This window comes from Pipistrellus hanaki, assembly GCF_964339955.1.
Source record: "Pipistrellus hanaki genome assembly, chromosome: 7".
NCBI classification, from domain to species: Eukaryota; Metazoa; Chordata; class Mammalia; order Chiroptera; family Vespertilionidae; genus Pipistrellus; species Pipistrellus hanaki.
In genome coordinates, this window is record NC_140509.1 from 48,263,732 (window position 1) to 48,279,225 (window position 15,494).

Here is a 15,494-nt window from a genome sequence, read left to right on the forward strand (position 1 = left end):
TCTAAGAACTCTCTTGAAATATTTCCAGCTTCTAATCATCTAATAGTTAAACAAGAATATCCCTAAGACCTTTGTCAAACTTTTTTTTTCAGCCAATGCAATAACAGAGATAGAGCTATACGCCAAACTAGTTTCCCATGTCCTTTATAGTGTCCCAATTTTGTACTCTTTTTACAACGTTTCTTATCTCACCAGGCCTCATCTTCCTAAAATTGATTGTAGCAGTGTATAACAACACAAATCTTTCAAACCCTTTAATAAGTAGATAGAGAGAAGAAAGGAAAGAAGGAAAGAAGGAAGGAAGGAAGGAAGGAAGGAGGGAAGGAAGGAAGGAAGGAAGGAAGGAAGGAAGGAAGGAAGGAAGGAAGGAAGGAAAAGGGAAAAGGAAAGGGAAGGGAAGGGAAGAAAAGGTGGGAGGGAAGAGAAGAGGGAAGAAAGGGGTGGTGAGGGGAGCGGAGTAAGGAAGGGAGAAAGAAACTCTGGGAAGGGGAAGGCAGTAAAAAAAAAAATATTTCGTATATTTTATTGTTGCTTGATTTTATTTACAGTGATCATATAATTTAGAATTTTGTAAAATTTTGTACTTGATTGATTCTACAACTAAAATGACATTTGTTCTCACATTTGCGATTACAGCTTAGGGGGACTGTGGCCCAGATAAATGCTGACAACATAGGTTTAAAGTGTATTCTACAAATGTTGCTGCTGACTGAATTAAGCTTAAAAAAATAATGTTCAAATGGGTGAATACAAAATGCAGAATACTCTGATTCTTCTTACATCTACTTTTTTCTTTTCTCAAAAGGAATGAACCGCTGTTCCTGAGAGTGTCATAAAGATACAGGTCGGTTTTGCTGCTCCCCTCGTGAGCTTCCGTTGGTACTAAATGGTTTTCTGAGAGGTTGAGCTAAAGCTCTTATGCAAATAGGGAGAGGCTTACATAATGCTCTTTAAACTAGAACTTTGAAGACAATCTGCAGTAGGCACATGAAATCTGTCTGTGCTGCAAATGGCATCTGAGGACTAACAGAAAACCACCCAAGATGTGGTTTAAGAACACAGGGAGAATAAATTACCCGCGGTGCAAGCTTTTGATCGTTTACCCAAACCCCAACCATGTCCAAACACACAGTACGTGTAAGAGGTGTGTCTTGGGCTTACAGTAATGCTACTAACCCAAGCCGCTCTGGAGCACCATTCACCTCAGATTTCCATGTAAAAGTCTCCAGGGGCTGGAGCCTGGCCTTCGGGCCGGTTCCCTATCCGTAGGGTTAGTGCATCATCTCATGGAAGAAGCTAAACTGGTATTGATTTTCCAATTTCTAAAAGGAGTAACCATTTCAAGCAAAGGCACGCTGGGGGCGTGGGGGTGGGGTGTCCTTGTAAACGCTGTCTAAGCCACAGCGCAGCGGGTCAGCGAGCTGGGGTGAGCCCGAGGCGGCTTTTCTGATCAAACTACGAAGAAGTTCTGGCCACAATCAGATTCCGCGGAGCTGCTGGCAGAGCCCTCTCTCCGCCCAGAGAGAGCGGTTTCTGCATCCTTCCGGGAGGCGGGACGGACGGTCTACCCCCGCAGACCTCTGCTCTCCCTCGCCCAGCCACCCGCTGGAGCTCAATGGGGGGGTGGGAGGGGGGAGGGAGGGAGCTAGTGCGGGGTTTCCAAAGTCGCCAACTTTCCCGAAGCCCCGGCTTCCAGCTGACTGCGCGCGGGCGCCCCTCCCGGCCCCAGAGCCCAGCCCCGCTCCCCGCCCCCGCTGTCCACCCTCCAGCGAAATTGAGCATAAACTTGCCAGCCCCCGAGGCCGAGGAGGGGGTGGACGAACTCCCCCGACAACTCCGAGATGGGGTTTCCCTTGGGGATCGGAGTTGTCTCCATACCTGCCAAGTCCGAGCGCGCGTTGGGCAGCGCGCTGGAGGCCCCGCGGCTGGAGGGGCCCGCCCGGCTGCGGGGTCTGGGGCGCCTCTCCCCGCCCCCACCCTTCTCCGCAGCCACTCCCCCCCCCCTTCCCCTCGCGCCCGCCGGGGCAGGGGCGCCCGCCTTCGGAGCCCCTCCTCTGCCCGCAGCTGCTCCTCTGCTCCCGCCCCGTCCCCCGCCGCCTGCACACGATTTACGGCCGCGTGGACTCCGCACTCACGCCCGCCTGCCCTTCTCCCCAGAAGCCTGCGAGGGGCTGAATGGGAACACTGACACGTAAACACTCTATTCTGGTTGATGTAGCATCTGCCGCCTGGAGGTTTTAATCTCGCCGGGCTCCTCCCGCCGGTGCCCGGGGCAACTGTCTGTCCGCCAGGTCCCCGCGCGCTCCGCGGTCCCCGGGGAAGGTGAGGCCGGAGGGCGCGCAGGGGGACGTGAGAGGTCGGGGGCCACGCGGAATATCCCCGAGAAAACGCCGAGTCCTAATCCCAGGAGCTGGAGCCCTTGTGCATTGTTTCCAAAGCAAGTGTATGTATACACAGGGCAGCTTTCTTTAGAGTTCTGAGAGCCCCCCAGTCGTGTTTTAGGAACAGAGAGAATGGATGCGCCACCACCGACCATCTGTCCTGGGAGTTGGGAGCGGGCTGAGGCCAGGAGGGGGGTATGTCCGACCCTAATCCTGCCCTTTTCCTGCCCCCTTTCATCAGTAACAAGTTTTCAAATGTGAGAGATGCCCCCCAAACACACACACACACACACACACACACACACACACACACACACACACCACGCTGTGGCCACCAAGTGTTCACCCCAGACAGGGTCAGACAGAGGCCACATCGGCCTCGCTGGCGTGGGCGCCTGGTGTGAGATGACAGACAAGCTTCTCACAAACCTCTTCACGAAGGAAATGAGTGCCCTTGTCTTTGGTTGTTACTTACCTAAGAAAACTTTTTTTTTTCCTTTTCCAAACACAACAGGGAGAATCTCTTGCCTCCTTGCCCTTCTGGCTTAGACACTTCTACTCCCAAAGGGTCCATGGTGCGTTTGAGCTGGACTTTCCTCCCTCCCGTCCCACAGGATCCTTACCGCCTTGTTTCCCTGGCCTGAGACACTGACTGGTGGTCCAGCCTTCTGGGGAGCTGCAACAGGTCCCCCCAAGGCTTCAGGTCCACTTGGACCGCCCACCAGCTACCAGTCAGTAGGAAGTGGAGGATGAGCTTAATTCTCCATAATAACCTCCAACCTGAGGGACTCTTCACACCGACGAAGAGCCAAGGAAGAGGAAAGGAAAGCAATGGACATGGTGGCTAGACACCCCCAAACTCTGACCTCAGAGGAGGAAAACCCTCAACTACTGCCCCTCCCCATCTTGCACTGTGTTCCTGAAACCTGGAAATGGAAATGGAAGTGATTTGATGTATGAGGAGATGTTATCTAATTAGGGCGTAAGAAATTTAATCTTTCCAGCATGCAGGTCATATAATTAATGTTAATTTAACGCTCAAATTCTCAGTCATTAATTTTTATTCTCTTAAATGCAGTTTGGCAGGGGCCCCTGATCCATGGCAATGGATTTTACTGGATGTGAGAGCACACTTGGTCTTAGGAGTGACTCACGGCAGACCTTCCCCATCCCAATAACAAGATCACATCATGTATGCATTATTAAGCCTTGTAATTGAACGGTCCATAGTTTGCATATCAGACTATTAAAATAATGTGTTTTGCTTTTCACCGAACACGTATTGTTCAAGTCTCTGCGAATATGTGGCAATTCAGATAATTATCACCAAATTACTGCAAATGTTCTCTTTATTAACATGATTTCTTTCAAGCATTTTTTAAAATGTGACTATTATTACATTAAGGAAATGCTTACAAAGTTAGTGAACTTTTTTTAAGGGGCTTGTCATTGGGAGGGAAAGAACATATTTGAAAGGATGAAGAGAAATGCTTTTAAATATGAATTTCAAATGGCTTTCTCTACTCAAATAAGTTTTCTCTAGTTTTTCCAGGCAGCTTCTAGGCAAGACAGAGAGAAAGACAGAGAGGGAGGGAGGGAGGATGGGGGAGGAGGGGAAAGAATTTAAAAGTAGCAGGAGAGTAAGAATTTATTAAATTCCCTACTATCTGGTCCTTTTTTGGTCTAGATAAGTTGTCCCCACAAATAAAATTCTAACTTTTTACCTGACCTAAAGTAAACTAATGTTCCTCTTTTAAAAGTACCAACTCAAAATTTTCTAAAGCTAACAGCTCGCAATTAACCAAATATTGCTGTTTCCTTCCAGTTATCCTGAGCCATACAGTTGGAGAAATTATAAGCTGTAAAGAGCCTTTATTGTAAGCTTCTCTTCACACACTGTTTTCAAAGTTGAATAGCAAGACTTAAAAAAAAAAAAAAAAAAAAAAAACACTACTGCAAAATAAGAGTCTCCTTTAAATGTGAGAAATTTGCATCTGCACTTCTTTCTAGCAAAACTTCCTTTGAGTGATATTTAAACTCTAACAAACAGGTCATTCTGCCGCTGGTGCTCTTCCTCCTCCCTGGTCCAGAGTGGGCGGCGCTCGCAGGTCGCCCTCCTCCCACGGCGCTTCCTACGCCCCAATCCTGCCATCAGCCCCGCCAAGAGGGGTTTTCACGGCAAGTTTCACGCGTTTGAGAAGGTTGTGAGATTTTTCCCTAAATAAAAGAGAAAATACGCTAGGAAAAGTGAAGTGTGGGCCTGGAGGCGAATGGGGAGAGAGGGGGAGAGAGGGAGAGGGAAGGGGAGAGGGAGAGATGGAGAGAAGGAGAGAAAGGGGGAGGAAGAGAGGAGAAAAGAAGAAGAGGAAGAGGGAGAGGGAGAAGGAGAGAGAGAGAGAGAGAGAGAGAGAGAGAGAGAGAGAGAGAGAGAGAGAGAGAGAGAGAGAGAGAGAGAGAGAGTGTGTTGTGGCTGATACATCCGGCCCACTCCTGCAGTAACCGGCTTGGCCTTTCTCTGCGTGGCTGGACCCCTTCCCCTTGCTTGGGGCCAGGATCCTGGGGCCCCTTTCTGCAGCCCGAAGTCAGCTGTCCGGGAAGAGGTGCCAGGCCCCTGCAGGCACTTTTATTTTGGCTGAGAGGAGGGAACAGGGCTCCCAGGCCGAGGGAGGCGAACTGAGCCCTTCTGTTTGGATTTCCCTCCTTGCTATAGCAACCAGCAGCATCAGGACAAAAATGCGCCCTTCCTGGACAATGGCCCGGCCTCCCGCTTCTCGTCCTCCGTCTTCCTCCCCGGAATGCAGCCAGAACCTGCCGAGGAGCGAGGAGCGGAGTGGCTCAGTGGCTTGAACAGCTCCACCCCCACCCTCCGCGCTCCCCGCAGTCCCGGGAGGTCAGGCCGGGGCGCCGGGGATGGGCCCCTTGGCTGCGGAATACCGGCTGGTCCCCCACATAGGCCGAGGCCGCACACAGAACCTCCCTACGGAGCTCAGGGTTCTCTGCGGTTTTGTGTGAGTGGTTGCATGGTCCTGCGTGACACAAATCCCTGCTTTTTGCAGGGTTAAAAACAATTACTAGTATAATGCACAAAGCAAACTACTCCACACATACACACACACCCCTCGTCACACACAAACACCTTCACGTAAATATAAGCGTCCTGAAACCAAGGTCCTAGGCATGATCTTTGACTTTCTTTCACTCTCCCAAGGTTAATTAAGTTCCCTTCCACGAACTGAGCTCCGAGCCTATTCATTATTCTCTGGCTGTGACCTAGGGCATTAATGCGATCAGGCCTGTGACTGGGCCGAGTCCTCTCTTCCTATTTTGCATTTAATGCTGGGACCCAGCTGCCCTAGATTACCCTCAAAAACTCGCAGGAAAGACAAGAGGAGTGAGGTGCTCTCTTCGCTTCATCCTGCCTAAGGCTTCAGACAATGTCAGTCTCTCCATTCTTGGGATCCATAGTCTGGAAATCTGTTTTTAAAAAAGAATCATCTCTAATTTCATTCAGTCCAAAGGTGACTAAAATGACAGTCCCAACACTCAGAGACCTTCACAGACGTCCTGGTCCACAGCTATCACCGCTGTGGTTACCTGCTCTCAAGAAGAATTTCGCCCTGTGCACTCCCCCCCAACCCCATCCGAACACCCTCCTCCGGTTGGCTGCTGTCCCCAAGACTCCCTTTAACAATGCCACTGTGAAGTGCACTGGTACACTTCAGAAGAGATTTACATTCACTGCTCTACATTCACTGCTCTGTGCAGCAGTAATAAGAAATCCGAAGTTCAACCTCCACCAAAGGCAACCTGATTCCCCAGCAGTGGAAACCTAGTCCCAGCTCTAGGACACCGCACCAGTGAAATAGCTGAGGACGTGCCTCCCCAGCACTGACATTTGTGGCCACGCTGGCCCCTGGCCTTCCGCTTCTTAAACTGCTCCTGAAGATAAGAGAGGGGAAAAACCGGGGCAGAAGCCTCATCTTAGTACATCTCCCAAAGCTTGAGAGCTAAGGTGGTTTCTGTTGAAATCACTTTAATTTATAAGAGTTGTCATTTCCTCCAGGTGGCTGGCCACCCACCTGCTTTAAGAGGGGGTAGGGATATTGGGGTGGGGAGGGACACCTTCAGGCTCCATTGTTAGGAAGTCACCCAACTGTTAGTGCTTTGAAAACGAATTTTCAGGAAGGGAACTAGGAGCCACCAATGACCTCGAGTTCTTTTCCTGATGTTTCAGTATAAACAACTATATTAACTCCAAATAGAATTTACCTTGCACATGGATGAGCTATGTCCTTTGTGCTTTCTCCACTGTGAGGCCTCATATTCACCACTCAAAATTTACCAGGTTTCCTTTCATAAGTGACTCAAAAAAATCCCTGAAACAGCTAGACTGTCTGGGTGATACGGTTTTAGAAATCTTTATGCCTTGTCTGCCTACAGAAATATTCACTTTTGGGCTACCAAGGGGGGTCATTTTTAATAATGAGATTCAGAACTGGAATAAAAACAGAAAGAGATTACTACCCATGAATTCAAGTGATTTTATTTCAAATACTCAACTTACAACCTTACCTCTCACTGGCTGACACAGTAGTCCAGATAAAATATAATCATTTGTATGTGATGCATGGACAAACAGACGTGCCAGGCATATGAAGAATGAGAGTTTCAACTTTCAGAAAACTTTTCCTTCTTCAAGACAACTTATAACATGGAGACAGATGCACACTTAGAAACTTGTAAAATGTATGAATAGAGAGTAACATATAAACCTATATGGGGTATTTTTTAAATTTAGGCTATACTGCGCTGCTACATAGTTAAAGATGTTAATTTCTGTCCTTTTTAACAGTAAATGTTGATTGTATTTCTCAAAAGAACTGGCAACTTGAAAAAGCATTTTTCATGCTTATAAATGCACCCCGAGCTTGCCGTTCTTGAAGCTTTAAGGAGGTTTCTGTTAAAGCAGCCAGCTGCCTCTTTGTGTGCGCTGGCTGCTTAAAGCTGCAGCTCTGAAGTGGGAGCCTCAGTTTGACATTCTGTAGGCCCTCCGCAAAGAAGTTCCATTCAACTATGGGGAGCTCTCCACCACATCCTGGAGCCAGCAGGAATGACAGATGGAAATGAATGACAGGGACAGACAAGGAGGAGAAGGAGAAGGAGAAGGGATTCAAACAATCTTCATCCCCGGTGGATACATTTTAGAGAAAATACCAGGAGGCATTTTTACCTGTGTTGCCACCTCCTAAGAAAATGTCCTTTGTATCTCTATTTCTATTACTGTAGGAATACATAGGTAATAAATAAAGCTCTATCAAATGAATATCATCTCACCTCTATTTTAATATCTGTGTTCTTTCAGCTCAGTGTATGGTGGTTTTTCTGTCAAGTCCTAAGTTATAGGAATAAATAAATGACATTTGACATATGGTGTGAGTGTGTTTGCTAGCTGAACGAGTTAATAAATTAGAGTTCAAGTTGGGGTGTACAGATCGGTCCCATTACTGCTGCTCCGGTGAGGTAACGTTAGGGGCCTTGGGTGAGGGTGCTGGGGGCCTCGTTCTTTCTGAGGGGTGACAGAGTGGGACAAATACTGGTTTTGGGGGCTAAACTCGGATTAGCTGAGTTCCTTCCTCTCCAAGCCAGGAGGAGGGAGTTCTCACCATTTCTTCAGGCTAGTGCAAGTCAGGAATCCAACTGAGTAGAGGGAGTCCTTCCTAGGGAAAGGGAATAGACTGGCACTCTTGCCAAGATCTCCTCTCAGGAGCCCCGAGCCAGTACTTGAGGAGGGGACCCAGGGGACCCGCCGCAGTGTGCTCCCTAGGCTGCGAGGCCCGCAGGAACCGTCTGCTCATCCATTGTCCTAGAGAGTGATCTCGGGGAGCTGTTCAGGAGTGAGGGAGACACGGAGGCACCTTGTCAGTTCAAAGCATTTTAGGCTTGTTTGAAATCCTCTCCACGTCAACCTAAGCAGCCTCTGTATTTGAACAGCGGCTTTGAACAGTGAAAGGGAATGAGCTAAATCAAAACCTGGAGGTGTCTCTCTGAGACACCTTCAACGTTCTTTTATGCGTTTGGAGGGGTTGGGGGAAGGCAGGCGAACAAGCGGATTCTGCCCTGGCGGGGTCAGAGGCAAAGAAAGGCGCAGGCGCTGGCGCTGGGGGCGGAGGGAGAGTAACGGACCAAGAAGCCCCCTTCTAGTGCCCAGGTTTCCGGAGCCCCAGGGAGACACCAAGGCGAGGCAGACTGGGAGCCGAAGCTACTCAGTACGCGCCATTCGCGCCAACCGGGCCTCGGGCAACTGGCCCAGAGGCTGGGGTGGTTTGGGGGAGGTGGTACCCAGAGCCTCAGAGCGCGCCTCCCGGCGATTGGCCCGGCTCCCGGAGTGGGGGTAGGAGGGGGGGAAATAAGGAGTCTGAGTCCAGGGGTAGAGCTTGCTTTGTGTACTCCCGAGGATTTATTGGGTGTGTTAATCTCATAGAATTACCAGAGCTGACCGGGTTGGGAATGTTGGGCTCTGTCGGCTCTGTCGCCTGCAAGAAAAAAAAGAGGCGGGGGTGGGGGTGGAGTGGAGACTCGAGACGTCAAACAGGATGAATCGTGGAACAGTCATCTCCAGTGAAGTCCCTAGGAAGGCAGACAGGAAGTTTTCCTGTACACGTGCAGCCTATTTGCCCACCTCCACGGACACTCATCAGCGCCCTAAGCCCGAGGTGGGGGCGGGGGTGGGAGTAGAAGGAGAGGGGGGGGGAGCTTTCAAACGGGCCCCAAGTCCTGCTGTCTCCGTTCCCGCAGAGATGCGCCTGGAAACCTTTTTTCTTCGCTCAAGTGCATCACCCCACAGGCTGCAAGGGGGCTCGTCCCTAGAGAAATGGGAAATCAAATCTGGAGAGAAGCAGACACCTGCCCCGGAACGGGGAGGGGAGGGGAGCTGCTTCGTGTCCGGAAGCGGCCCTTCCCAGAGGCTGGATTCTTCAATCTGTGGGAGCTCTAAATCTCCCAGCCGGGAGGGAGGGGGGAGGAAGAGAGGCGTGGTGGGGGCTGGGGGGGGGGGTGAGAAGGTCGCCGAAGGCCACGACCTGACTCGGCTGGCAAGCGGCCAGTGCGCTCCCAAAGCCCCAGGGGAGCCCTGCGCCCACAGTTGGGGCGGCAAGGCAGCTGCCAGGTCTCTTCGCTCCTCCTCATGGAGGAGCTGCTGCGCTTCAAGCCTAGGACGTTTTCCCCTCTTTTCGGAGCTGGCCAGAGCTGCCGGACTCTCAGCAGCCGGCCCCTGGGCGCGTGGCCAGCGCGGCTCCTGCCTGCGCGGCGGCCCCGCAGCTCCCGGTGTGCGTCCCCGCCTGGCCGCGCGGGTGCGCGTGTCGGGGCTGCAGGTCCGTCCCGCTGGCAGCCCGTGGGCTCGGCCCTCCCCTAACCAGCTCGCTCTCTCCCACCCACACGCTCATAATAAGCACGGGGCACGTGGAAATCCGCAGCCAAAGCGCCTCGCCCCGTCGGGTGCTCAACGTGGTGATTTATAAACACATCAGCCACTCCCCAAAGAGCCCCTCCGCTCCTCGTTAGTCATGATGAATTCCCTGGTCCGCTCTACTTTGGTGTCTGGATCAGGATGTCCAGAAGCTCCAACAACGTGCTCCCCTTGGGCACTGGTTCAGTCTCCTTCGCGAACCCATGGCCGCCGGCACCGGCATGAGCTCTAAGAGGACACGAGGGGCCGAGGTGGGAAAGGGGGAAACGCGATCAAGTTCCTTGAGATCCCTTGGCCCTTCCCCAGCAGCAACCTGTGATTCGTTTCGAAGTCATAGGCGCCGCCATTGGCTTGGCCCTGCTTGGCAGTCCGATGCTTCCGCCTGGGTCCGCGCCCAGGCCTCTCCTAGCGGACACACAGGCTCCCAAAGGCTGCAGACACCTGCCCGCCTGGCCGGCTAGGATAACGGACCGCGCGCCGGGCTCGCGCCGAGTGGCTTGGCGCCGCCGGTGCACCGTCCCTCGGCCTCTCCGTGGAGTTCAGGACCGAAGACTAAGTAGGGAGAGCGCCTGAGAGTTTGACCAACCCCACCCACTGGCGTCCACAGAAGTTACTGGTTAGGAAAGCTCCTCTTTCAATCACACACTCTTCCTCCCCATCCAAGCCACTAACGGGGAAGTGGCACCGAAAAGCGCCACGAGTGCAGGGAGGGAAGCGCTCACGCAGCACCCGCGGCTCTGCTTCTCCGGGTCGGCCCTGGGTGCCTCCATCACCCCCGGAGGGAGGCTCAGCACCCCTCGCCAGCGCTCCTGTGGCCTCGCACAAGGCGATGGTCTGCGCGCAGACTCCACGTTTGCGAAACTAAAAACGGTGCGCGCGCCCTAGTGTGGGAATCTGACATCGACTTTGAGAGTTTTGTTTTGCTTTCCGTCCGGCCCGCAGCACTGCTGTCAAAGAGAGCGCCTGCAAACGGGAGTCTCTCGCAAGCTGATGCGCGGGCTGAGCCTGCCTCTGCAGGGAGGGGAGAGGGGGGCTCTGGTGCAGGGGTGGGAGACAATTGGACCTGGAACCTAAAAGGAGGAGAGCCGGCGCTAGCGTCTGGGTGGAGGGGCAAAGACCTTTATCGAGGGCAAAAGTGTCCGCACCCCCTGGAGCAAGAAACACTCGTGCACTGAAATGCTAACCGTGTGGGGAAAGGAAGTCGGGCTTCTGATTGTAGGTTTAAGAGACGCTGGTATGTATACGTCCCAAGGTGAATAAAAATCAGACGCCTCCTGGCTCGGTGCAACTCTGCCTTTCTCTTCCTCCCTCCTTCTTCACCCCCTCGCCCCCCCCCCTCACCGCCACCCCGCCGCCTCAGCCCTATAGGGAAAAGGAAAAGAAGGTGGACCGACACCCCCTATCCATCCACCCACCCAATTCTTCCAAGTGGTTGAGATCCATAGTGCGCAGGAGCCAGCCCCTGCCCCCAAACCCCGACCCCCTCCCGGCCAGTCTGCTGGGGAGACAGATGCGGGGCGGGGCCCTCTGGAGATGGGCGGCGGAGGCCCCGGGGTGGAGAAGAAGGGGAGGTGAGATCTAAGAGAATCTGAATCAGTGGCGAGGGGGCACGAGAGGAGGGCTAGGAGGACTCGGCGCCCGGGAGGCGGGGGGGGGGGGGGGGGGGGGGGGTGGAAGGGGGGGCAAGGAGGAGGAGGAGGAGTAGCTCTGCGCCAATCAGCGGCGCCGGCCTGGGAGGTTGCTAGTGGTATCCACGTAAATCAAAGGGCGCGGAGCCAATGGGAGGGGGCGGAGGGGGCGGGGCCCCGGCGCGTGCCGCTGCAAGCCGGCGCTGCCAAGAGAGCGGGAGAGAGCCGGAGAGCACGGGGAGAGGGGGGCGCGCAGAGCCAGTCTGAGAGTGAGCGCAGCCAGAAGGAGGGAGAGGAGGAGAAAGAGCGAGGGCGGGCGAGAGGCAGTGGCGGCGGCGGCGGCGGCGGCGGCAGCAGCAATAGCAGGAGCAGCCGCAGAAGGCGTCGGAGCAGGCGTCGTCGAGCTGCCCGCTGGGGGAGAGGAGAGAGAGAGCGAGCGAGCGAGCGAGAGAGCCAGGGAAGAGAGAAGAGAGCCCGAGGCGAAAAAGTAACTGTCAAATGCGCGGCTCCTTTAACCTGAGCGCCCAGTCCGGCTCCGAGAGTCATGGCGACCGCAGCGTCTAACCACTACAGCCTGCTCACTTCCAGCGCCTCCATCGTGCACGCCGAGCCGCCCGGCGGCATGCAGCAGGGCGCCGGGGGCTACCGCGAGGCGCAGAGCCTGGTGCAGGGCGACTACGGCGCGCTGCAGAGCAACGGGCACCCGCTCAGCCACGCTCACCAGTGGATCGCCGCGCTGTCCCACGGCGGCGGCGGCGGGGGCGGCGGCGGCGGCGGCGGGGGCGGGGGCGGCGGCGGGGGCGGCGGCGACGGCTCCCCGTGGTCCACCAGCCCCTTGGGCCAGCCGGACATCAAGCCCTCGGTGGTGGTGCAGCAGGGCGGCCGCGGCGACGAGCTGCACGGGCCGGGCGCCCTGCAGCAGCAGCACCAGCAGCAGCAGCAGCAGCAGCAGCAACAGCAGCAGCAGCAGCAGCAACAGCAGCAGCAGCAGCAGCAGCAGCAGCGGCCGCCGCATCTGGTGCACCACGCCGCCAACCACCACCCGGGGCCCGGGGCATGGCGGAGCGCGGCGGCCGCGGCGCACCTCCCGCCCTCCATGGGAGCGGCCAACGGCGGCTTGCTCTACTCGCAGCCCAGCTTCACCGTGAACGGCATGCTGGGCGCCGGCGGGCAGCCGGCGGGGCTGCACCACCACGGCCTGCGGGACGCGCACGAGGAGCCGCACCACGCGGACCACCACCCGCACCCGCACCCGCACCCGCACCAGCAGCCGCCGCCGCCGCCCCCGCAGGGCCCGCCGGGCCACCCCGGCGCCCACCACGACCCGCACTCGGACGAGGACACGCCGACCTCGGATGACCTGGAGCAGTTCGCCAAGCAGTTCAAGCAGCGGAGGATCAAACTGGGATTTACCCAAGCGGACGTGGGGCTGGCGCTGGGCACCCTGTACGGCAACGTGTTCTCGCAGACCACCATCTGCAGGTTCGAGGCCCTGCAGCTGAGCTTCAAGAACATGTGCAAGCTGAAGCCTTTGTTGAACAAGTGGTTGGAGGAGGCGGACTCGTCCTCGGGCAGCCCCACCAGCATAGACAAGATCGCGGCGCAGGGGCGCAAGAGGAAAAAGCGGACCTCCATCGAGGTGAGCGTCAAGGGGGCTCTGGAGAGCCATTTCCTCAAATGCCCCAAGCCCTCGGCCCAGGAGATCACCTCCCTCGCGGACAGCTTACAGCTGGAGAAGGAGGTGGTGAGAGTTTGGTTTTGTAACAGGAGACAGAAAGAGAAAAGGATGACCCCTCCCGGAGGGACTCTGCCGGGCGCCGAGGATGTGTACGGGGGGAGTAGGGACACGCCACCACACCACGGGGTGCAGACGCCCGTCCAGTGAACTCGAGCGGGGGAGGGGCAGAGCGCGGGGCTCTCCCTCCCCTCCGGCCCACCGCCCTTCCCCGGCCCCCTGTTCCCTCTCTAACTTCTGACTGTTCTTTTGTTTTTAATTATTATTTCCCCGTCCCTTAAGAGGAAAATAATAATAATAATAATAAGGAAAGCAACTAAGGCACTGGGTTATCCAAACGGTAGCAGGTGTAATGATGTGTTTTGACCTTTACAGGCTAGTACCCAGGCAATGGAGTGGAGTGTCTCACAGAGGAGAGGAGAGGAGAGAGAGAGAGAGAGAGAGAGAGAGAGAGAGAGAGAGAGAGAGAGAGAGAGAGAGAGAGAGAGAGAGAGAGAGAGAGAGAGAGAGAGATAAATACCTGGCAAAACTAAATAATTACCAAAAACAAAAATCTACCAAGCCGTGATAAATACAAAACACAGCTTCCTAATGCCCGAGTTGGCACATGCTGCTGTGTTTATTTCATGTGGATCCCCATCAGGAAAGAGGAAAAAATACACACGTTCTTTAGCGCAGGCAAAATATCACCACACAAATTTGTACTGCAAGAAAATTGAAGTTTACACGAACAAATTCACGAAGACATTTTTCTTTCTTCCACCGCTCGTTTTGAAATTGCCGCGGTTTGTGGTCTGTGTTTTGTTTTGTTTATTCAGAGGAAAGAGAGGAAGCCAGCTCTTGGCCACTCTCCATTTCTAATGTCCCCATGTAGCCACTTGTTCTTATCATTTGTGAACTCCGGTTACCTTCAGATCCCCTCTCCTCCCTTTCATTGGTGTAACTTTTATTTGCTTCTCTTACCAAAGCAAAATGATTTGCTCCATACAAAATAAATAATTCTCTGCTTTCAGGAAATGTGCATGGTCTACCCTCTTTAACAAGGCAAAAATCCAGTTTGGAATACAGAAATGAGAGTCAAGCACTATTATTATTTTTTGGTTGGCTTTTTTTTTTCGTTCTTTTTTTTTGTTTTGTTTTTTTTGTTATCAGTCACAAAGTAAACTTCATTTTCAGGCAGTGTTTCTGGGGGAGGTTGCAGAGGGGAGAAAAAGAAAAAATTGATAGTGAGTGACTGATTGCTTCATTTTACCAAGCGGGCCCATTGTGAAGGAGCTCAGAGGATATGTGGAGGTGAAGTATATTTTCAACAGAAAGAAATTGGCACTTTGAAGAGAATGAGGGAAATATGTATCTCCAGACACCCCCCTGTATAGTTCTCTGCCTTCCGTTTTAATAACTTCATTTAGAAGGAATTATTTGTGCTGACAGTAGCAGTTAAACTTTGTTCCTTTAATAGCTTTAAAAAAAAACATAAAGAAAATAACCTGGGAACTTCATGGTGTATGCCTCGACTGTGTTTCTTAGCACACAAATACCCACATGCATACAGAGAATAATTTCCGATCTAGACTGGTTTTGTTTTTACTAGCTCATTTGTATATCAAATTATATCTAAGTTCCCATACCTTCTTCTCCTGAAATTCATTACAGAAAATACCAGTTTGACTTGGACAGCTCCACCCACCCCCTCTTTCACTAAAGAAGCCAAATGAAGAAGGGGAAAAAAATGCTATTTTGAATCCTTCCCTTTCTCTCTTTGTTAATAGTTTCAAGTGCATTTTTTACCTTATCTTGATGGAAAACGGATAACTCCCATAACAAAAGAATCTACTGGGAAGTGGAGGTGAAAAAAACAACAACAACAACAACAAAAACTGTAATTGTATTGAAAATAAATGCCATTAAACTGTGATCAGTTAAAATATTTCAAAGTAATCAGCACAAAAGGGCGCTAAAAGGGAAAACACTTTTTTTTTTTATTAATCTTAAAAGATCGGGGCTTTTTTTCTGGTTAGGTATTAGGTAAATTTTTTTATTTAAAAAATGAAATCTCAATGCCATACAATTATGGTTCAGCATCAGATTAGCATTGCACTCAGTAGTTAAGGTTTTAGGAAATATGCTTTATAAGTGATGGTTTCATTTTCAATGTTTTTTGCAAGATAAATGATGACTTATAATGGGCATATTTATTTGCCTGTATTTCATTTCCCCCAATGACTGTCACAAGGAGATGGGCATGGAGCTGCTTGGGGTGCATCACACTGCCTGTCCCTGAGGTG

At 52.7% G+C, this 15,494-nt stretch overlaps 1 protein-coding gene across 2 annotated transcripts; it reads left to right on the forward strand.

Moving 5' to 3' along the window:
• The first annotated feature begins 11,745 nt into the window (after positions 1–11,745).
• Positions 11,746–15,122, forward strand: POU3F2 (POU class 3 homeobox 2). Of its 2 annotated transcripts, XM_084890764.1 has the most exons (2): positions 11,746–13,113; positions 14,979–15,122. In XM_084890764.1, exons 1-2 carry the CDS (start codon positions 12,019–12,021, stop codon positions 15,057–15,059), a joined length of 1,176 nt encoding a protein of 391 aa, XP_084746890.1. In that variant the 5' UTR covers positions 11,746–12,018; the 3' UTR covers positions 15,060–15,122. The 2 variants fall into 2 exon arrangements, with proteins under 2 accessions (XP_084746890.1, XP_084746889.1); XM_084890763.1 differs by lacking the exon at positions 14,979–15,122 and having other exon boundaries at positions 11,746–13,624.
• Positions 15,123–15,494: the final 372 nt, after the last annotated feature.

What these genes read in the sequence shown, in the direction of transcription:
- POU3F2 (XM_084890763.1), top strand. Translation starts at nt 12,019, where the DNA reads ATGGCGACCGCAGCGTCTAACCACTACAGCCTGCTCACTTCCAGCGCC.